Raw genomic sequence first — 23,105 nt, forward strand, 5'->3', positions numbered from 1 at the left:
GAATGGCGTGAACCCGGGAGGCGGAGCTTGCAGTGAGCTGAGATCGCGCCACTGCACTCCAGACTGGGTGACAGAGTGAGACTCTGTCTCAAAAAAAAAAAAAAAAAAAAAAAGAAATGCAATTCTGAATTTTGGCGGGTTTTTTTCTTCATTTCTCTGTCTTGTCTGAAGCTTCAGTGCAAAATCCATATTATTAAACTATCATCTATTTTACCTCCATTTTTACATATTAAACCTTATTAAGCACTACTATGTGCTGGGCCATGTACTAAATCTTTTTCAGGCATTGTTTCTTTTAACCTTGACCTCTTGCTACTTCCCCCCTTCATACTCCAGCCTAGAGCACGGGGACTCCTGTAGGCTTTCTCTCTGCGTGTTTGCAAAATGCAGTGCCTCTGCCTCTCTTTTTTCTCCCTCTTGTCTTCACCCCTTAACTCCTATTTATTCTTCAGGTTTCAGCTAGGATGACACTTCCTCCAAGGAGCCTTTCCTTAAGTCTGAGTGGGGGCCCCTCCCCGTGCCCAGGCCTCTCTTCTTTTACCATTGTACTTTTACACTATATTTTAATTTTCTGTTTTCTCTTCTGTTCCCTCTTCTATGCTTATTCAAGAGCAAGGACTGTTTTTACTGCTGTTGTACCAAAGCTAACAGAGGCCTTCATCCATGATGTTACTCTCAAGAGATTTTAATTAGTGATTTCTTGCTTCTGAAAATAGGAAGGTTGATTTGATGTAAAATATCCAATCACTAGTAATTAATTACGTTAATTTTGCCCTTGTTCTTTAATTAAAACAACGTCCAAAGTCCTTTTAATGACAATGTGTATTACGATGATACTAAAATTTCTCACCAAAGTCCAAAACACTGGTTTTCTACATGACTCTTCCGGGTAAAAGTGAATTATCAGCAGAGCAGTAAATAAAATACATTCACATTAATCCTCAAGTGACTTCTAATCTAGGGGAGCACTGAAAGGGTTACATTCATAGGATTGATTTAAAGGCAACTTCTTTAAACAGCAGTGACTTAAAAATAATTCTAATTTACTCTAAATTCTTTCTGGCCAGGCAATCAACACAGGAAAGAGAAAAGGTCTTAATTTTCTACTAATTTGTGTCTTGCGAAAGAATTTTTTTGTTTTTTTCCTTGAGACGGAGTCTCTGTTGCTCAAACTGGAGTGCAGTGGCGCTATATTGGCTCACTGCAACCTCCATCTGAATTAATTTTTTTAATTCAGAAAACATCTATTGGCACCACAGAAATCTTGGAGTTATAATAAAAGTGAACTTTATGTTATAAAAGGACAAGTCGAGATTGGTGAACAAAGCTGAAAAAACCAGCAAGAACACCTTCCAAGTCCTCTACCACTTGAAGTTAAGGATTCCCCTCATTTTTCTTCCTCTCTCCCTCCCCTCCAGCCCCACGAAACATGGACTTGCGGTCCACAGAGTCCAGTGGAGGCGCTGAGCAGCTGGAGAGTGACCCATTACACTGTGCCATTAGCACAGAATTGCTCTAGGCTGGGGTGTGAGGAAACCGACATTCTCTTCCACTCTGCACCCACAATAGGCCACCCCAGGGGACGAGCTGCTGGGACTCAAGAGCCGTGGACTCTGGCTGCTGGAACCTGCTGTTTCCACTGTAAGCTACCATTTAGTGAACATTTTCTAAGTATTGGGAACTGTTCTAAGTGGTTTTCATGTTTTGTTTTTGTTGTTGTTGTTGTTGTTTTGAGTTTCGCTCTTGTTGCCCAGGTTGGAGTGCAATGACGCGACCTCGGCTCACTGCAACCTCTGCCTCCTGGGTTCAAGCGATTCTCCTGCCTCATCCTCCCGAGTACCTGGGATGACAGGCATGCGCCACCATGCCCGGCTAATTTTGTATTTTCAATACAGACGGGGTTTCTCATGTTGGTCAAGCTGGTTCCGACCTCGCGACCTCAGGTGATCCGCCCGCCTCGGCCTCCCAAAGTGCTGCGATTACAGGCGTGAGCCACCGCGCCCAGCCGAACCTGGTTATTGTTGTTGTTTCTAAAAACAGTGTCTCATTCTGTGACCCAGGCGCGGGGAGCAGTAGCGCGATCTCGGCTCACTGCAGCCTGGAACTCCTGGGGTCTCCAGTTACCTGTTGTTTCCTCTTCACGTAGGAAGAGTGCATGTAACAGTAAGACACAACTGTTTCATATTACAGGTAAAGAGTTTACGCCAAAGAAACGCCAAAACTAGGCTACACTTCGAAGAATCACCGCTCAAGTTCTGGGAAAAAAGAGGTGATGGTTGAACAACACTGTGAAGGTAATCGATGCCACTGAAACACGCTTAAACTAGTTAAAGTGGCGAATTTTATCTGGCATATATTATCACCATTTTTAGCAATCTTTTTTGGCAGGTGAAGAAAAGCAAGGCTCCAGGAGGCCCTGCGCACCGGTCTACGCCCACTAACTCACCCGCCCCCTGCGCCGCGTCTCCCTTCTCAATTTCAGTCGCCCCATTGATAAAAACGAGGTGGCTATCTGAGGTGGCCTTCAGCGGTCTTTCCAGCTCCACGGTTTTACAGTCTGGAGCCAGGAAAGAAAAACTCCAAGGTCCTCACTTCAAAGCAACCGTCCGAGCCCTGCCGCGCCGCTCCACTCCGCCCAGCTCCTCTCCGCCCCGCTCCTCTCCGCCCCGGGGTCTGGAGTCGCCGCCCGCAGGGGCGCACGGGCCGCAGCACGCGTGCGCAGTGGGCACCAAGAGCGCTGCGTCGTCCACGCCGCGCCCGGCCCTACGCCGCAGCACCCGCCTGCAAGGCCCTGAGGGAGGCGGCGGAGGGCGGAGGCCGAGTGCGCTGAGTGCTCGGCTGACCGTTGGCCCCTCGGCCGGCGCCCTAGCCGACTTCCCTTCGCCGCTCCGCGCCTCCCCGCCTCCCCGGCTCTGGTTCCAACACCCCAGCGCCGAGCCGGGGAGGCGGGGAGGACTCCCCACGTGTGCCGCCCCGGGGCCTCCCGCTCGTCCCGCCCCGAGGGGCGTGAGGAGGGGAGGGGCTGCGGACTTCGGACTCGGGCCCGGAGACTGCCTCCTACCCAGAGCCGGAGCCCGCAACCCGCTCAGGCGGCGACAGAGCCATGTCGCCACTGCTGGGGCTCCGGCCCGAGCTGCAGGACACTTGCACCTCGCTGGGACTGATGCTGTCGGTGGTGCTGCTCATAGGGCTGGCCCGCGTGGTCGCCCGGCAGCAGCTGCACAGGCCGGTGGCCCACGCCTTCGTCCTGGAGTTTCTAGCCACCTTCCAGCTCTGCTGCTGCACCCACGAGCTGCAACTGCTGAGCGAGCAGCACCCCGCGCACCCCACCTGGACGCTGACGCTCGTCTACTTCTTCTCGCTGGTGCATGGTCTGACTCTGGTAGGCACGTTCAGCAACCCGTGCGGCGTGATGATGCAGATGATGCTGGGGGGCATGTCCCCAGAGACGGGCGCGGTCAGGCTATTGGCTCAGCTGGTTAGTGCCCTGTGCAGCAGGTACTGCACAAGCGCCCTGTGGAACTTGGGTCTGACCCAGTATCACGTCAGCGAGAGGAGCTTCGCTTGCAAGAATCCCATCCAAGTCGACTTGTTCAAAGCAGTCATCACAGAGGCCGTCTGCTCCTTTCTTTTCCACAGCGCTCTGCTGCACTTTCAGGAGGTCCGAACCAAGCTTCGTATCCACCTGCTGGCTGCACTCATCACCTTTTTGGTCTATGCAGGTTTGTCATTCCCACCAAATACTTGGCACTTCCAGAGCCTCTATGACATGAGGCTGTAAGTTCTTTACTAAAATACATTTGAAATCCTCTATCCCGCTATGATGTAAATGCTGGAATCCCCGTTATTCTAACCATTTTGCAGCCCGTTCTTAACCAGTAGGGCCGACACATAGAGCCTTCATGCAGTGCTTTTTTGAACACCAGAGAAAGGAGCCACCTCTGTGCTGAAACTGAGATATTGTGAGATATTGCCAGGGGTTCAGATATCCTACAAGGGGTTTGTTTTAATGGTAGAAAGGAAAGATAACTTATTTATGCCAAGGTGGTATAGATCCTTTCGGATACTCTTACTGAAAAATGATCCTGGCTTTACAAAGTTCCTTTCGATTTAAAGCACAAGGCACATGATTGGTTAGTATAACAGCGGAGAGTAGGAATTTTGTAGTTCCATTCTAGTCCTATAAATTACTTAAAGTCATTTCTTATTTCCTTAATTCATTTTGAGTTATGAAATTTCTTATTTTAAAAATTCATTTTGCGTTATACATGAACTTTTAAGTGACCTATCAAGAAAAATGTGTTTAAATGAGAACTTGCTTCAAATTAAAGATGCTTTTTAAAATATAACTCTTGAGAAATCTGTTGATTTCTTTTAAACCATTTGTTTACTTTGAAAGATCTCAGATGCGGTGGGCAATCTAGTCCTAAATGGGAGGAGAAAATCCAAAACATAAGTATTTAATGATGAAATGTGTCATGTTAAATGCTTACAACAGAATGTATTTATTGTGGCTACATCTAAATTATAAAAGACTGTGGAGGCAGAAATTACAACAAAGGAAATTTGTGGTAATAGTTATCTTCTGCCCATTAAAAGTGAAACCATGACTAGAAGCAAACTTCAAGATTATAAGGACTCCTAAACATGTACTTGACCTTCTAGGGTAAAAATGAAAGCCTTCAGCCGGGCGCGGTGGCTCACACCTGTAATCCCAGCACTTTGGGCGGCCGAGGTGGGTGGATCACTAGAGGTCAGGAGTTTGCCACCAGCCTGGCCAACATGGTGAAACGCCCGTCTCTACTAAAAATACAAAAAAAAATTTAGCTGGGCGTGGTGGTGGGCGCCTGTAATCTCAGCTACTCGGGAGGCTGAGGCAGGAGAATTGCTGGAAACCGGGAGGCGGAGGTTGCAGTGAGGGGAGATCCCGCCCTTGTACTCAAGCCTGGGCAACAACAGTGAGACTCTGTCTCAAAAAAAAAAAAAGAAAGAAAGAAAGAAAGAAAGCCTTCCCAATCAATTTCCCCTTCTTTAGGTGTAGTACCACTTTTTAGGTAGACATAAATGGAAATAAGTGGTGTAGGAGAGTGAAAGGGGCCGGGCGCGGTGGCTCACGCCTGTCACACTTTGGGAGGCCAAGGCGGGTGGATCGCTTGAGCCCAGGAGTTCGAGACTAGCCTGGGCAACACAGAGAAATCCCATCTCTACAAAAAATACAAAAATTAGCCGGGCGTGCTGGTGCGCACTTGTAGTCCCAACTACTTGGGAGTCTAAGGTGGGAGGATCAACCAAATTCCAGGAGGTTGAGGCTGTGGTGAGCTGTGATAGTGCCACTGCACTCCAGCCTGGGTTATAGAGACCCTGTCTGTTTCAAAAGAAAAAAAGAAAAAGAAAAAAAGTGACAGGTACAGGCATATTTGAGGGATTGGTGAGTAGTTGCTTATTTATTGAAGTGTTAGATTTTAGCTAAAGCAGAAACATCCCCTGTATATGAACAGAATTGTCACTGCAAAAAAGTTATGCCATGGTTTACCTCTGTATTTCTACAATTAAAAGCAGTAAAAACTTAGAAGAATTTTTAAATCAATAGAACATCAACTACAGTTGGATTTTTCAAAACCTATGTTCCTCTTCCCTCTCTTGATTAGCCTGAAGTTGATATTCTTTGTCTACTTTTAATACATATTTATGATTCCATAGATAATACTATATATATTAGCCATGCCCTATTTTATCAGTGACAAAAAATTTGAGAGAAGAGACACAGATAATATTTGGAGTTATAGATCCAGTCATAGATATAAGGAAAGTTATTAGAAGGAATCTGTAAAATATCAACTTAAGAGATCAAAAATACTGCCCTTTTTTTCTTGAAATGAGGGTACTAATTGATGGGGGAGAGGGAGAGTATAAAGGGATCACTAGAGCAGTGGTTCTCTCTGTATTAAAATCACCTGGGGAGCTCTTTAAACATGCTTACTTATTCTGGGCTCACAGATTAAAATCCAATTGCTCTGGCAAGGGGCCTAGGCAGCGATGTATGTTAAACCTTCACAGGTGATCTCAGTATGAAACCAAGATAAAGAAGCACTGCTTTAGGAGTCTAGACCTGCACTGTGCAATTCAGTAGCCACTAGCAGCATGTGGCTATTTACACTTAAATTAACTGAAATTAGATTCAAAGTAGCTACATTTCAAGTGGTCAGTTGTCAAATTGTGATGTAGCTAGTGGCTACAGTATTGGACAGTGCTAGACTCCGTTTGCCTGGGTAGAACAAAATAGACAATTGTTGATTACTTCTAGTTACAGAAATTTATAATGCAGTATGATCTTCCCTTTTTTTGTTTTCTGCCAATATAAGGGAGATAAGAATATTCAGTTGTCAGCTGTTATAGGCCAAGCATTTTGCTAGGTAATTTATGAGAGTTATCTTAATTAACCCTTACAAGAACTCATTGATGAATACATTCTTCCCATTTTAAGTAAAGTAAGTGAGGCCCAGAAAAGTGAAATGACTTGTCCAAGCTTACATAACTAGACTGTGCTAGAACCGTGGTTCCAAATGGCACTAAAGCTCATACGGACTCATTATCAGCCTTTCCACAGTGTGCTCCTCAAAAGTTACAAAACTAGACACAATTGAATATATTCAGCCATAAAAAGGAATGAGGTTATGATATATACTACAACATGAATGAACCTCAAAAATATTATGCTAAGCAAAATAAGCCAGACACAGTAAGACAAATACTGTATGGCTCTACGTACACAAAATGCCCAGAATAGGTAAATTCATAGAGACAGAAAGTAGAATAGAGTTACCAGGGACTGTGGGGAGGAGAGAGGAATGGGGACTTACTGTTTAATGGGTACAAAGTTTCTGTTTATGTTATGAAAACCTTTGGAAATGGTGCTGCTGGTGAAACAGCATGGTGAATGTAACACCAATAATACACTTAAAAATGGCTAAAATGGCATACTTTATGTTACGTATATATGTTTCACCACAATTTATACAATTTTTAAGTTACAAAATGATGTTGCCAAATAAATTTGGCAGACACTGGATTAAACAGGTTTTCTAATTTTAAGACTTCATAGAGCCTTTACTGTGCTTCTATGTATTGTGAAACTCCAAGAGGAGGATTTGGAGCACAGGTTTTCAAACTTATGAGAGCCTCTTGTCTAGGAGCATATAGCAGAAGAGAACATAGTTTGGGAAATGCTGCACTAAGCCCCATCTCTCCCTTTCATTTTCTATGGCTATAAGTCATAACTTTGGAACAGAGTTGTTACAAATAGGACTGTCTTGGGACAGTTGGCTAAGTCAGGCATCATTACAAGTTATTTTGAGTGTCTTTTTTAAACTTCTAACATACTACAAGTACAGATTTGACAAAGGTGCATATTGGGAGATTTATTTAATCACTTGTATTTTGAGGGCAGTCAGAAGTCACCAATACAGAGTATATCAAAATAATGATTATGTATTTTAGGATTACAGAACATAAGCATCCAGCAACATAGCCACAGGCTCCTAGGATAGCCAGTGACCAAGTGTCTGTGTATTTATTGATTTAGCACCCCAAATTTTGATGGACACATGGAGCCTCAGTTATGTCATTACCATGTATCATGTATTAACTGGCTCCCCTAATAGTGTAAAAAAAAAAAAAAAAAAAAAAGAAAGAAAAAGCTGTGTGGTTTATTAACATATTAGAGCTATAAACTGTTCATCAGATTTCAAGCAAATCTTTCTTTGGGTTCTGGAAAAAGTTCAATGAACAGTTTGAGAGAGAGCTGCATTCATTTTTATGCATAATTAGATATTGAAAAACATGTGGGCTGGGTGCGGTGGCTCATGCCTGTAATCCCACCACTTTGGGAGGCCAAAGCGGGTGGATTACCTGAGGTCAGGAGTTTGAGACCAGCCTGACCAACATGGAGAAACCCCACCTCTACTAAAAATACAAAATTAGCTGGGCATGCTGGTGCATGCCTATAATCCCAGCTACTCAGGAGGCAGAGGCAGGAGAATTGCTTGAACCTGGGAGGCAGAGGTTGCAGTGAGCTGAGATCGCGCCATTGCACTCCAGCCTGGGCAACAAGAGCAAAACCATCTCAAAAAAAGAAAAAAAGAAAGAAAAACATCTGTTATTTTACACGTGTCAATTGTCTTTATTACCGCATACTGTTCATTTCTTTCATAGAATTTTAAATTGTTTTCTGACACAACACCTGTTTTCCTTTACCAGATGATAAGCTTTGAGTCTATAGACCACATTTGTTTTGTCATAACGTAAAGCAAGATCTTAGCATAGGACCTGGTACAAAGTAAACAGTATTTTAAGAATAAGTGAACAAACTAGCAAATATTCTGTTTACTTTAAAAACTTGTACAGAAAGAAATAATATGGCAGGTGTGGTGGCTCACACCTGTAATCCCAGCACTTTGGGAGGCTGAGGCGTGCAGATCACCTGAGGTTGGGAGTTTGAGACCAGCCTGACCAACATGGAGAAACCCTGTCTCTACTAAAAATACAAAATTAGCCAGGCGTGGTGGTGCACACCTGTAATCCAAGCTACTCGGGAGGCTGAGGCAGGAGAATCGCTTGAACCTGGGAGGTGGAGGTGGGAGGATCCCCTGAGTCCTGGAGGCGGAGGTTGCAGTGAGCCAAGATCATGCCACTGTACTTCAGCCTGAGCAACAGAGCAAGACTCAGTCAAAAAAAAAAAAAAAAGAGAAGGGAACATATGTTCTTTTTAAATAGGAGCTATTATCAATTTACAAATGAAAAACACCTTCAAAGGTCCAAAATTTATTTTGTTATGCCAGTATAATATAGTGGTTAAGGCCAGGTGTAATGGCTCATGCCTGTAATCCCGGCACTTTGGGAGACGGAGGCGGGTGGATCACCTGAGGTCAGGAGTTCAAGGCCAGCCTGTTGATTCATAATCTGAATCAACATGACCATCCATAGCCTATTCATTAGCCTCATTACTCTACTATTCTTTAACCAATTTAATGCCAACATGGTGAAGCCCCATCTCTCCTAAAAATACCAAAATTAGCCTGGCATGGTGGTGGTCGCTTGTAGCCCCAGCTACTTCGAGGCTGAGGCAGTAGAATTGCTTGAACCTGGGAGGCAGAGGTTGCAGCAAGCTGATATCACACCAGTGCACTCCAGCCTGGGCAACAAAGCGAGACTATGTCTCAATTAAAAAAAAAAAAAAAAAAAAAAAAAAAAAAAATATATATATATATATATATATAGTGGTTAAGGCCAGGTATGGTGGCTCATGTCTGTAATCCCAGGACTGGGAGGTCAAGGCAGGAGGACTGCATGAGGCCAGCAGTTTGAGACCAGTCTGGGCAACATAGCAAGACCCTGTCTCTACAAAAAGTGTTTTAACTGAGCCAGGTATGGTGGTGCACACCTGTAGTCTTAGCTACTTAAGAGGCTCAGGCAGTAAGATTGCTTGAGCCCTGGAGTTTGAGGCTGTATTGAGTCATAATTTCATCACTACACTCCAGCCTGGGTGAAAGAGTGACATCTGTTTTGATTAAAAAAAAAAAAAAAAAAAAAAAGACTGTGCCCTTAGGCTGCATACTTACTTTGGGCCTCACTTTCCTCATAAGACTAGTATGAGGAATAATAATTCAAGTTTGTAGGATAGTACCTGCCATATACGAAGTGCTTGGGAAATAGTGACTTTTTGTTATTATTTCCCTCTATATTTCCAACAGGATTCCAGTATAATTTGATCATTTTTGCATATAATTTGATCAGTTTTATTGCTCACAACTCCTTCTGGGATAAATTCAGGAAAATATAAGTTGTAACTTTTATAAAGAAATTTGTCCATTGCAAATAAGTCAAAGATTTTGGTACAAATCCCTAGGTGTTCCCCACAACATCTGAGAACAGTCTAATGTCACTCTTCGAGGTCTGTAAGAATAACAACTAATTTGAAAACAGGCCAGGCGCAGTGGCTCATGCCTGTAATCCCAGCACTTTGGGAGGCCAAGGTAGGCGGATCTCTTGAAGCCAGGAGTTTGAGACCAGCCTGGCCAACATGGCGAAACCCAGTCTCTACTTAAAATACAAAAATTAGCTGGGCATGGTGGCTCATGCCTGTAGTCTCAGCTACTCAGGAAGCTGAGGCATGAGAATCACTTGAACCCGGGAGGTGGAGGTTGCAATGAGGTGAGATTGCACCAGTGCACTCCAGCCTGGGTGACAGAGTGAGAATCTCTCAAAAAAAGAAAAGAAAAGAAAACAGCTAGCTACCTAGCTTAGTTAGTAACATTAGAATATCAACAGAATACAAACCAGAAATGAAAAGTGGAGTTTGGAGATGCAAACTTTGAAATTATTTGCCCAGTAATGTCTGGGAGTAGAGATTGAATTTGGGGAAAACAAACAGGCTTGTCATTAGAGAGGTATTTTCAACTCCTGACAATGACATTTTATCAGAGCTCATCATGGTCTGATAACACTCCTTTTGCTTTGCTTACGTGCTCATTAAAATGGGTGCTCTGGAGAGGGAAGACAAATACTCCAGTTACTAGAAAGCTAGCTTCCACTCTAAATTAATAAAGAGACCTTCCAGCTTCTACATGAGTGTTATGTGATTTTAACTAGTATTCTTCTGTCACAGAGAATTTTATTCCCTTTAGGAATACTAAGAAACTTTAGCACCTAAAATGGCCAGATTTGAGACTTAGCCTCTTGCTGTGGTTATTTCACCAAATCCATGCTGTCCTCTGACTCTTGGCAGTGGACTAGCTGGATCTCCCGGTTATACCTCTTCAACATGCATGATTGTCATCTCCCCTTCAAATGTCAATAAATAGTAACTTGTTTTTTTGAAGCCACCTTCTGATAGTTCCATGCCTGATGATTCTTTAAAAAATAATTCATGTTTAATGACACAATACGTGATATGTTCTTTATGTAAAAAATTCAAAGACTGAAGTGCCTTTTGACTGCCATCCTCCATGCATGCCTCTGTGCCTGCCTCCTCTCCTTCCCTGTCTAATCTTATTTCCAGGGTAATCCTTGTCTCTGATGTTTGTGTTACAACCTTCCAAACTGGTTTTTTTGTTGTTGTTGTTGTTTGGGGTTTTTTTGGGATGGAGTATTGCTCTGTCACCCAGCCTAGAGCGCAGTGGTACAGTCTCGGCTCACTGCAACCTCTGTATCACAGGTTCAGACAATGATCCTGCCTCAGCCTCCTGAGTAGCTGGGATTAAAGGCGAATGCCACCACACCTGGCTTGTTTTTGTGTGTGTGTGTGTTTTTTTTTTTTTTGAGACAGAGTTTCACTCTTGTTGCCCAGCCTGGAGTGCAATGGCGCGATCTTGGCTCACCGCAACCTCTGCCTCCTCAAGCGATTTTCCTGCCTCAGGCTCCTGAGTAGCTGGGATTACAGGCATGCGCCACCACGCCCGGTTAATTTTGTATTTTTTGTAGAGACAGGGTTTCTCCATACTGGTCAGTCTGGTCTTGAACTCCCGACCTCAGGTGATCCTCCCGCCTCAGCCTCCCAAAGTGCTGGGATTACAGGCGTGAGCCACCGTGCCTGGACACACCTGGCTAATTTTTTTTTCTTTTATCTTTTTCCTCCGGAGTAGTTGGGATTACAGGCATGTGCCACCACACCCACTAATTTTTTAAAAAATTAATTTATTTTTAAAAAAAATTATACTTTAAGATCTTGCTAGTTCTTTGCTACAAAGTCCTTTTTTTTTTTTTTTTTTTTTTTGAGACGGAGTCTCACTCTATTGCCCAGGCTGGAGTGCAGTGGCGTAATCTTGGCTCACTGCAAACTCCGCCTCCCAGGTTTACGCCATTCTCCTGGCTCAGCCTCCCAAGTAGCTAGGACTACAGGCGACGGCCACCACGCCTGGCTAATTTTTTGTATTTTTAGTAGAGACGGGGTTTCACCGTGTTACCCAGGATGGTCTCGATCTCCTGACCTCGTGATCCACCCGCCTCGGCCTCCCAAAGTGCTGGGATTACAGGCGTGAGCCACCGCGCCTGGCCTGCTACAAAGTTCTTGCTAGATCTTTGCTAGTTCTTATAGAGCTGGGTGCAGTGGCTCCTGTAATCCCAGCACTTTGGGAGGCTTAGGCGGGTGGATCACGAGGCCAGGAGATCAAGACCATCCTGACTAACACAATGAAACCCCGTCTCTACTAAAAATACAAAAAATTAGCTGGGCGTGGTGGTGGGCGCCTGTAGTCCCAGCTACTCAGGAGGCTGAGGCAGGAGAATGGTGTGAACCTGGGAGGCGGAGCTTGCAGTGAGCCAAGATCTCACCACTGCACTCCAGCCCGGGCGACAGAGCAAGACTCTGTCTCAAAAAAGAAAAAAAAAAAAAAAAAGGCCAGTGATGCTGCTAAACATACTACGGTGCACAGCTCACAACAAAGAATTATCCAGTAAGACATTAAAGCCAATGCCATGTTTTTGGCTTTTGTTAACACAGAACCCACACCTAACATGGATTTCTGTATCAGTTAACTATTGCTATGTAACACACCATTCAAAACTTTTTTTTTTTTTTTTTTTTTTTTTTGAGACGGGTTCTCACTCTGTCACCCAGGCTGGAGAGCAGTGGCACAATCTCAACTCACAGCAGCCTCAACCTCTGCAGGCTCAGGTTATTCTCCTACCTTAGCCTCCCAAGTATCTGGGACCACAGGCATGTGGCACCACACCCAGCTAATTTTTGTATTTCTTATAGAAATGGGGTTTTGCTATGTTGCCTGAGCTGGTTACAAACTCCTGGGCTCAAGTGATCCAACTGCTTCAGCCTTCCAAGGTGTTAGGATTACAGGCATTAGCCACCATGCCTGGCCCCAAAACTGAGAATAACTTATTTTTCATGATTCTGTGGGTTATAGACGGGCAGTTCCTCTGAGATCACTCATGTAGCTGTATTCAACTGGACAGTGGTGAGGCTGGAAAGCCCAAGGCAGCCTCACTTATGTGTCTGGCAGTTGTCAGCTGTCATCTAAGATGCCTCAGTTCTCTTCCGTGTGGCCTTCCATCCTCCAGCAGCCCAGACCAGCAAACTCACATGGTCAGGGCATTCTTCCAAGAGAACAAAAAGTGGAAGCTGATGCGTTTATTGAGACATGAACCTAGAATTCACACAGCATCACTCCTACCACATTCAGAATTCACATAGCCCTACTCTGCTCCATTCTATCTATCAACACAAGTTGCAAAGCCAGCTCATTTTCAAGAGAGGGAAAGTAGACAACCTCTTGCTGGAAGAAGCAGCTACCACTAAGTCACACTGATCAGAACTGCTGTGTGAGGATGAGAAGACTAGGAAGTGAAGTCGTTTGAGTTTTAGAATGGTATAAGACTGATCGGTGGTGTTCATCTTAGATGTAGTGGAAAACCTTCCGTATACCATGGCCTTGAATACTGAAGTAAACTAATTGAGGGTAATGATTCAGTCCATTTTTATCAATACATGCCTAAAAGTCACAGGTCATTTATATTATCATAGGTCATATTACGTTATATTGTAAATGTCTGTGTGAGTCTTTATCTTTCTGACCATGGTATCTAGTACACAGGAACTCAGTAAGTTTTTGTGGAATCAAACTGAAATGACTAGCTGCCAACCAGACAATTCTGTTCACCCTTAGCAGTTGCAGGTTTAACATTCCAGAATTTGACTATTCAAGAATGATTCTGAAGGTCCATGATATCATTTAAATTGCTGAGTCATGAATATGAATCATGCTGTGAGGCTGGTACACTAGAAAAAACTCGTAGCTATCGAGTGAGCTTAGTTCATTGCTCAATATCTTCATCTCGACACAGCTTCATTGTTCTCGGCCTATTCAAGTGTGAAATCTCAGTAGTGAAATCTTATGAAAGGGCCACTTAATTTCCATGAAAACAGGCTACAGTGGTGCACGTCAATAATAGAACTTGTGAAGATCTCAAGATCTATCTCTGTGGCTAAGTAAAAGAGGCAGAGGTGTGCCTTGGAAAGCTTCCACTTGGAAAAACTGCTGAAAATGTCACTGTCTGAGGGATGCTCTTAGGCTGGACTTTGAAAAGCGAAGACACAGCTTTGTGGAGTACTGCTGGACAGGCATCCAGCCTCCTCTGCCATTCCTAACTTGTGTGGTCGGACTATAGACTCCTAGGCCCCACGTCAGAGAGATACCCTGGGTGCAGAGCTGGAACACAGCTCCTAAAAAGTAGCCAACAGTTATAATTTCTGCTTATCTCTCATGACTACTCACGGTTGCTTCTTAAGGATTCTGTTGACAAGTGAAAATGGAACCAATGATAAAGCTTTGGTCTGTTGGTCCATTTTACCTTTTCTTTTCAATACAAAGTTATGCTTGTACCCAAAGGATCTTGGGGCATTGTATCTATTTAACTATATTTTCATTTTACCTTTATTATTATTCATTCATTTAAATTGATGAATGTTCAGGGCAGCCAAATCTATTTTATAAAACTGTAGGAATAGTAATAGAGCACATTAACTTTCAGTGTCCATTTTATAGTCTATAGGAAAAGCACTGGATTCAAACTTTAATGTCCTTTGTCTTTTTTTTTTGTACCTGGCATATAGTCTATGATTATAGTCTAAAATATGCCAGGTGATTCTGCAAAGGAAGATCACAGACTAAGAATACCTAAAATAAAAGTCACATTAAGTAACCATTTATTTCCAGTTACAAGAAAATGTAAGATAAATCATTTGGAGTCACTCTGCTTAAAATCTATTACAGGAGGAAGTCTAACAGGAGCTGTATTTAATCCAGCTTTGGCACTTTCGCTACATTTCATGTGTTTTGATGAAGCATTTCCTCAGTTTTTTATAGTATACTGGCTGGCTCCTTCTTTAGGTAAGCATATTTTAATTTAATATGTCTGAAAGATTAGAGTATTTAAAAATATGATATGTGTATATTATTGTAACATGTCAATTTCCAAAGCCAGAGCAGGCACAAAACAGAAAATGAAAAAGGTAGTTAACATGCCTGAAATGATACTTTGTGTAGTATCCTTTAAAACTGTTTTTATCTTTAAAGAAACAGTATCTAGTTAAGGGTAGTCAGTTTCAGATACGCTATTACTTTAAGAAACCTTGAGATCTGAGCACCAAAAAAGCAAAGAGTGCTTACTTCCCTTCAAATATATATATATATATATTTTTTTGCTAAAGAAATTTGTTTTTTCACATTTGTGATCTCCAGATAAAGTATCATTTAGTTCATTTGACTCATTTTGCAGAAGAGCATCTCATGAAACAGTGAATACCTGTATTAAGTATAGTTTAAAAGTTATCCACAAGTTACATTCCTGATATTTTTATTTTATTGTTTTTGTTTTGCTTTGTTTTTTTTTTTTTTTTTTTTTTTTTTTTTTTTTTTTTTTTTTTGAGACAGGGTCTGTCTTTGTCACCCAGGCTTGAGTGCAGTGGCATGATCATAGCCATAGCTCCCTGTGCTTGAACTCCTGGGCCCAAGCAATCCTCCTGCCTTAGCCTCCTGAGTAGCTGGGATGACAGGCATGTGCCACCACACCCAGCTAATTTGTGTATATTTTGTAGAGATGAGGTCTTGCTATGTTGCTCAGGCTACATTTCAGTTATTTCTATTTGGATCAGATATATAAACTCTTTATAAAGATGGGTCAAATAACACAAAATTATACAATATACAAAAAATTATTATGCATTTCTTATGCATTACTTATATAAAGTTATCAGCATTTCTTGATTTTGTTTAGTCATCTGTTTTAAGCCTGGTTATAACTCATAACTGTAAGTGAATATGAAGATGCTTGGCCCTCCATTAATTCACTCTTCTTTTTATCCAGTTAGCATATTGTTTCTTGTTAGTCATTTTCTTTAAAATACACACACACATACACAGAAGGGAACACAGAAGGGAAGTGCCACAACAGGTTTGAAGAGTCAATCACACTTTACTCTTCCCGTTTACCTTCCATTCCTCTATCTCACATTTATGTTATTGTCATGCTCAGTATCATATTGTTATGCTCAATGATATCTATAGGCCTAAACATAAAGCGTATCAAAGAAAAATTGGTTTTAAATACTAGTAATATAACTTTTGGTCAGTTCTACTGAGTGCTAGTATTTTCTGATAACGTCTTTAAAGAAAAATTTTCTCCGTTTTTAGGCCGGGCGTGGTGGCTCATGCCTGTGATCCCAGCACTTTGGGAGGCCGAGGCGGGCAGATCACAAAGTCAGGAGATTGAGACCATCCTGGCTAACACGGTGAAACCCCGTCTCTACTAAAAAAAATTAGCTGGGCGTGGTGGCGGGCGCCTGTAGTCCCAGCTACTCAGGAGGCTGAGGCAGGAGAATGGCATGAACCCGGGAGGTGGAGCCTGCAGTGACCCCAGATCATGCCACTGTACTCCAGCCTGGGTGACAGAGAAAGACTCCGTCTCAAAAAATCCATTTTTAAAGTTAAAAAGGTCACTAATGTAAAGAAGTTAAGAAGTTGGGCCGGGCGCGGTGGCTCAAGCCTGTAATCCCAGCACTTTGGGAGGCCGAGGCGGGTGGATCACGAGGTCAGGAGATCGAGACTATCCTGGCTAACATGGTGAAACCCCGTCTCTACTAAAAATACAAAAAACTAGCCGGGCGTGGTAGCGGGCGCCTGTAGTCCCAGCTACTTGGGAGGCTGAGGCGGGAGAATGGCGGGAACCCGGGGGGCGGAGCTTGCAGTGAGCCGAGATCGCGCCACTGCACTCCAGCCTGGGCGACAGAGCGAGACTCCGTCTCAAAAAAAAAAAAAGAAGTTAAGAAGTTAACAAGGTCTAATTGGGCAGGCCTACTGGTAGTTTTTATATGAAAAAATTCCCCCAGTATGTCTGGAGACTAACATATATTAACATGATTTATTTGTTAGCATGCTCCAACTACAATTGTAATAGTAGGCTAAGGCAGAGGTCCCCAACCTCCAGGCTGCAGACCAGTACAGTCCGTGGCCTGTTAGCAATCAGGCCACACGGCAGGAGGTGAGTGGCAGTCAAGCTTACAAAGCTCCGTCTCCTGTCAGGTCAGCGGTGGCATTAGATTCTCATAGGAGCATGAACCTTATTGTGAACTCAGCATGTGAACGATCTAGGTTACACGCTGCTTATGAGAATCTAACTAATGCCTGATGATCCAAGGTGGAACAGTTTCATCCCAAAACCATGCCCCCAGTCCATGGAAAAACTGTCTTCCAGGAAACCAGTCATGACTGTGTTAAGGAATTATTTCATCCATTACTTGACAGAACATTAAAAGTAGCCAGGTAGGCTGGGTGCGGTGGCTCACGCCTGTAATCCCAGCACTTTGGGAGGCCGAGGTGGGTGGATCACCTGAAGTCAGGAGTTCGAGACCAGTCTGGCCAACTCTACTAAAAATACAAAAATTAGCTGGGCATGATGATGCGTGCCTGTAATCCCAGCTACTCGGGAGGCTGAGGCAGGAGAATCGCCTGAACTCAGGAGTTGGAGGTTGCAGTGAGCCGAGATCGCACTATTGCACTCTAGCCTGGGTGACAGAGCAAGTCTCACAAAAAAAAAAAAAAAAAAAAAAGCACAGTGGCACATGTCTATAGCCCCAGCTACCAACTACTTGGGAGGCGGAGGCCAGGAGTTCAAGTCCAACTTGGGCAACATAGCAAAACAACCTGTTTAAAAAATAAATTTTTTTAAAAAGGGTCTTTCTGGAAGAATTTTAAAAAGGAATCTGAAGTAATGACAATCTCTGTAAAAGGACCTTGATTTTTTTCTTAGAACACATTTTCCAGCCAAAGCAGCACTTAATGACTTCCTGGAAGAACATACTAGAAAAAAAGCCTCATGATAGATAAAAAAGGAATGCTAAATCTTCCCCTTTTATAGAGCAGAAAGTGTGATAGGGTGGGGAAAGTGACTATATTCTCTTCTTGTTTGTGTAGTACAAACAGGAAGATAACACATTGTATGTAGCCAAAACATTTTAAAGAACCACTTATCCCCCAATAATCCAAACACCCCCTCCCCCCCAAAAAAAGTCCAAATCTCTTACATATAGAAGTAGAATCAAACTTTTTTTGGTCTGGCTGTGATCACCGAGGCTGGAGTGCAGTGGCGCAATCTTGGCTCACTGCAACCTCTGCCTTCCAGGCACAAGTGATCCTCTTGTCCCAACCCCCCAGGTAGCTGGGACTACTGGTGTGTGCCCCCACACCCAGCTAAGTTTTGTATTTTTTATAGAAACAGGGTTTCTATGTTGCTCAGGCTGGTCTTGAACTCCTGGGCTCAGGTGATCTGCCCGCCTTGGCCTGCCAAAGTGCTGAGATTATAGGTATGAGCCACCATGCTTGGCTGAGATTAAACATTTTCGAATTCATATGATCTTTTTTATATTTAGCTTGTTGAAAATATGTATTCCAAGATTCTTATTTGGTCTAAGGACCCCTACCTTTTAAAATAGACCCAACATAAAATTTGTATTATATTTTTGGTTTAAAGAGGCCTGTTTGTATATTTCTTTCTGAGGTTTATGAATTAGAATAAAGGCATCCTTCAATATATGTAGATAAAAGACATGTATGTGAATAAATGATGATTTTTTTAGAATACTGCGTTCTAGCCTGCCATTGAATTTTGTCATATATTGAAGTTAACTTCTCATTGGGGGAAAAAAAAATGGCTCCAAATGAAATAAAGAAATAAAGCGACACATTATATAACTCTGTAAAGAATGGGAAAAAATAAATTATAAATTAAAAGAATCATTCAAAGAGTAAAGAGATGAGGAGTCCAAAATAAAAATAAAAACAAAAACCCCAAAACAAACACCACTCAACTACGAAAGTTACATTAATTAGGCAGTGCCAGGGGAGTGAGACAGAGGAAAGAGTAATCCCAAGATATCCACCTTCTTTCCTTCTTGACCAAGCAGGAAGCAAACTATTCTTGGGAGTCATAGTCCATATTCTTTCTTGTTTCTCATCACAGCAGAGATAATTATAATTCCTCTAATGGCCCCTGCCATCTTCCCAAATTAAAAATTTAGAAACATGACTATAAGGATGCATATGTGGCCTGGTGTGGTAGTACATGCATGTAGTCTCAGCTACTTGGCAGGCTGAGGTAGGAGAATCACCTGAGCCCAGGAAGTCGAGGCTGCAGTGAGCCGAGATCGTACCACTGCACTCCAGCCTGAGTGATGAGAGTGTGACCCTGTCTCAAAAAAAAAGAAAGAAAGAAAAAAAAAAAAAAAAAAAATATATATATATATATATATATAGTATTCTCTAGTTTATACATTTCATACAGTGAAAAGTGGAAAATTATATTTGCTTCTATGAAACTACAATTCCATTTTTGGAAAAAATTTTAAATGTAATATCTTATTTTCTAGTTCTGACTTTATAAAAAATGACAAAAAAATTGTGGGTCAGTTAACATAAAGGTTGTTTCTGATATTTTTTCATTTAAAGCCTTTGGTTGCAAACAGACTCATCTTTCACAAATATGTTAAGGTATCTAAGTGCTTGCCAAACCTTAAGGTTTTTTGTTGTTGCAAACAAGAGAACATAATTTCAAATGTGCATGAGACAAAACTTGTTTTCAGTCTGAATTTAAACTGATCTAGGTAGGGCTCTAAGCCTGAATACATTCAGATCAAGATGAAAAATTAACCACTGCAGATTTACTTTTCAAGATAGTGACTTGAGCCCTCACTCTCCTTAGTCCCTATTTCACATTGAAAAATTAACCAACAGCTACATGCCAGATTTCTCTGTTGTAATTCTCAGAAATGAAGATTACTAATATGTGAATTTTCAAAACATTTTGGGCTGGGTACAGTGACTTACGCCTGTAATCCTAGCACTTTGGGAGGCCAAGGCGGGTGAATCAGGAGTTCGAGACCAGACTGGCCAACATAGTGAAATCCCGTCTCTACTAAAAATACAAAAATTAGCCAGGCGTGGTGGGCGGGCGCCTGTAATCCCAGCTACTCAGGAGGCTGAGGCAGGAGAACGGCTTGAACCTGGGAGACAGAAGTTGCAGTGAGCCAAGATCACACCACTTCACTCCAGCCTGGGCGAAAGAGCGAAACTCTGTCTCAAAAACAAATAAACAACAATTTTGTATTATATTTAAGATTTAAACTTCCACCATCGACTGAAATTTTGTTTTAGATATTTTATTTGCTTGACACATCTCTAAAAGCGGTTAATTGTCAGTTAAATAAGGTTGAGATAAAAATGGGAAAAAAAAAAGCTGTTAATGGTTGAGATTAATGAAAAAGGAGAGACTGGAGGAAGTAACCTAACATTGTTTTTATTTGAGCATTCTAAGTGAAAACTCCAAATGCTTTCAGTTGCTTTATTCTCCAGGTATGTCCCTGGGGCACGGAGGGAAGGGAGAGTGTTACCATTTTAAAGAGAAGAAAATGAAGACCCAAGTCTAGGGTTTCTCACTTAGCAAGTCAGTAACAGAGCCAGAACTAAAACTATACATCTTTGGATTTGGTTTATCCTTTGAATTCATTAGATCCTATTGGTTTTGCCAAATGCATACTGTTTTTAAGGATTCACAGTTGAAGAAAAAATAATCTGAGAATATTAGATTTAAATATCTAACATGTTTCACGTAGAATTGATGTAACCAATTCTTTAAGCATAGCTTTCCAAACAGCTAGGTATATAATTGTATATAATTTTAAGATATACCCTCCTAGTGATTATGAACTTCCTTAAAGATTGTTTTTTTATTTTACTGTATTTTGTCTTTCAGGTATATTGTTGATGATTTTGATGTTCAGCTTTTTCCTTCCATGGCTGCATAACAACCATACAATTAATAAAAAGGAATAAATAACTGTTCCAAAGACTCAGACTAACATACAGGACAGTCCAGCTGGATGTGATAAAGATTTTATCACCTCATATGGAAAACACTGGCTGCACTGGATTCGTCAGTGTTAACTTCCTTTGAGGAAGCTGCCTTATAGTTTTCATCACTGGGACTTAAACAAAAAATTACTGTGAAAATGAGGCATCCTGTACTTCTCAGTTAAGACTTGTTCTTTGAGTGATGTATTAAATGCTGCTAGAAAAGCCTCATTACATTAAACATAAATCAATCTTAAATGGTAATTGTTAACTTTGATGAAAAATGAGTACAGGATGAGAAGGGAAGTAATGGTGATAGTAAGACCAAAGAATTTGTGTATCAAGTGTCACCCAAATGAACAGAATTTTTAACTATAAGTACAACCCATCAACTTACAGAACTGGCGAGAGGATACTTTCAGCCACCACCTCACACAATGATACCATCAAGCAGTGTCATCTTTCAGCAGGAAAGTCACTTTTAGAAGTAGAATATATATTCACTCACATATAAGCAATTTCCTACATTTTAAGTATATTACAATCTAGTATCTAAAATATTTTCTCTAAATAGACAATCTCACTAGCTCTAGCCAAGTGGTTATTCTTTAATAGAATATACTAAAACAAAACACCCATACGAAGTCAGGATTTAAGCTTTTCACATTCTCCTTTGAGCCAACAGCCAGCTACCTTATGAAGTAGGGAGGGCATGTATTTTTAATCTCCATTTTACAGACAAGGAAACTAGGCCTAGATGGGTTTGCTGCCCTGGCTTAGATCACATAGCGCCAAATACCATCTCTAGTCTTTGACTTCAATCCAAATATTCTTCTCGGTCATGATTATGACTAAAGGGAAATCAAGGGTTCATAGAAATATTAAGTACTTATAATAACATTAAAACTTGTTTAGAAATTAGTATTTTTTGAGATTTAAAGAACCTTCCAGTTTTACTATATTAGAAGGCTTCTTTTATTGTATGTGGTCTACTTTTTATTAAAAGTTCAGGCCATGAAAGGTTAAGTGTGTTTCCCTTCAAAGGAAATTCCATTATCAGAGTTAGAATTGAAAGTAAAGGCTGGGCTTACACCTGTAATCCCAACACTTTGAGAGGCTGAGACAGGAGGATCACAAGGTCAAGAGATCGAGACCATCCTGGCCAAGATAGTGAAACCTTGTCTCTACTAAAAATACAAAAATTAGTCAGGCATGGTGACGTGCACCTGTAGTCGCAGCTACTCAGGAGGCTGAGGCAGAAGAATCGCTTGGACTCGGGAGGCAGAAGTTGCAGTGAGCCGAGATCATGCCCAGCCTGGCAACAAAGCGAGACTCTGTCTCAAAAAAAAAAAAAAAAAGGTAAAATAATGTAAAATAATATGGGGTGAGATATAATCCGTTTGAGTAATAATAGTTAACAACTGATAATTTGCCAGGTAATTTAAGTGATGCTTGGTGATCAGCTTGTAGACAGTAACTCTATTTATATCTGCAGACTGAACAGGTGCAGCCTTTTGCCAAGTCTACCCAACAAGGCAGCCAGCTTTGTATTTTAAAAAGCAGAGTTTGGTCAGGCATGGTGGCTCATGCCTGTAATCCCAGCACTTTGGGAGGCTGAGGTGGGTGGATCACAAGTTCAGGGGTTCCAGACCAGCCTGGCCAAGATGGTAAAACCCTGTCTCCACTAAAAATACAAAAATTAGTTGGGCGTGGTGGCAGGCACCTGTAGCCTCAGTTACTCGGGAGGCTGAGGCAGGAGAATCGCTTGAACCCGGGAGGCGGAGGTTGCAGTGAGCCGAGATCACACCACTGCACTCCAGCCCAGGCAACAAGAGCGAAACTCCATCTTATTAAAAAAAAAAGCAGAGTTCACAAATGTGACTAAATGCAGTCTCTGACCTATTTTATTTGGCCTGCACAGCATTTTTTTTTAAAGTCGAAATTAAGTAAAATCCATAGTTCCAGCTGCTCTCAGAAAAATTCCAAAGACCTTGCGATACTAGGCCCGAATTCTGCCATACAACACAAAATAATGGTTGTTCCCTTTAAAATGGTCCCGTCTTGCAAACATGAAGCTAAGTTTCACTTACTGTTTCATGGCTATTTTTCTTATAGGAATGTGTCTTTTTACATCTTTAGCATGAGGACTTCTGTGGGTTAAGAAAAATGAGTATTGGCCGGGCGCGGTGGCTCAGG

General features: G+C 42.0%; 1 protein-coding gene and 1 long non-coding RNA gene across 3 annotated transcripts; one reads left to right on the forward strand and one right to left on the reverse strand.

The window, feature by feature from the left end:
• Positions 1-535: 535 nt before the first annotated feature.
• On the reverse strand, positions 536-3,516 carry LOC144334402 (uncharacterized). Its single transcript, XR_013404199.1, has 2 exons — positions 2,964-3,516; positions 536-2,902 (listed from the first exon to the last, which is right to left on the reverse strand). It is a non-coding gene; the product is annotated as an uncharacterized LOC144334402 (long non-coding RNA).
• AQP11 (aquaporin 11) lies at positions 2,771-21,235 on the forward strand. 2 transcript variants are annotated; one of them, NM_001266495.2, is given in 3 exon segments: positions 2,947-3,722; positions 14,781-14,897; positions 20,812-21,235. In NM_001266495.2, coding segments are annotated over 3 exon segments (816 nt in total). In that variant the 5' UTR covers positions 2,947-3,103; the 3' UTR covers positions 20,892-21,235.
• The last annotated feature ends 1,870 nt before the right edge of the window (positions 21,236-23,105 follow it).

Source organism: Macaca mulatta, chromosome 14 (genome assembly GCF_049350105.2).
Source record: "Macaca mulatta isolate MMU2019108-1 chromosome 14, T2T-MMU8v2.0, whole genome shotgun sequence".
NCBI lineage: Eukaryota > Metazoa > Chordata > Mammalia > Primates > Cercopithecidae > Macaca > Macaca mulatta.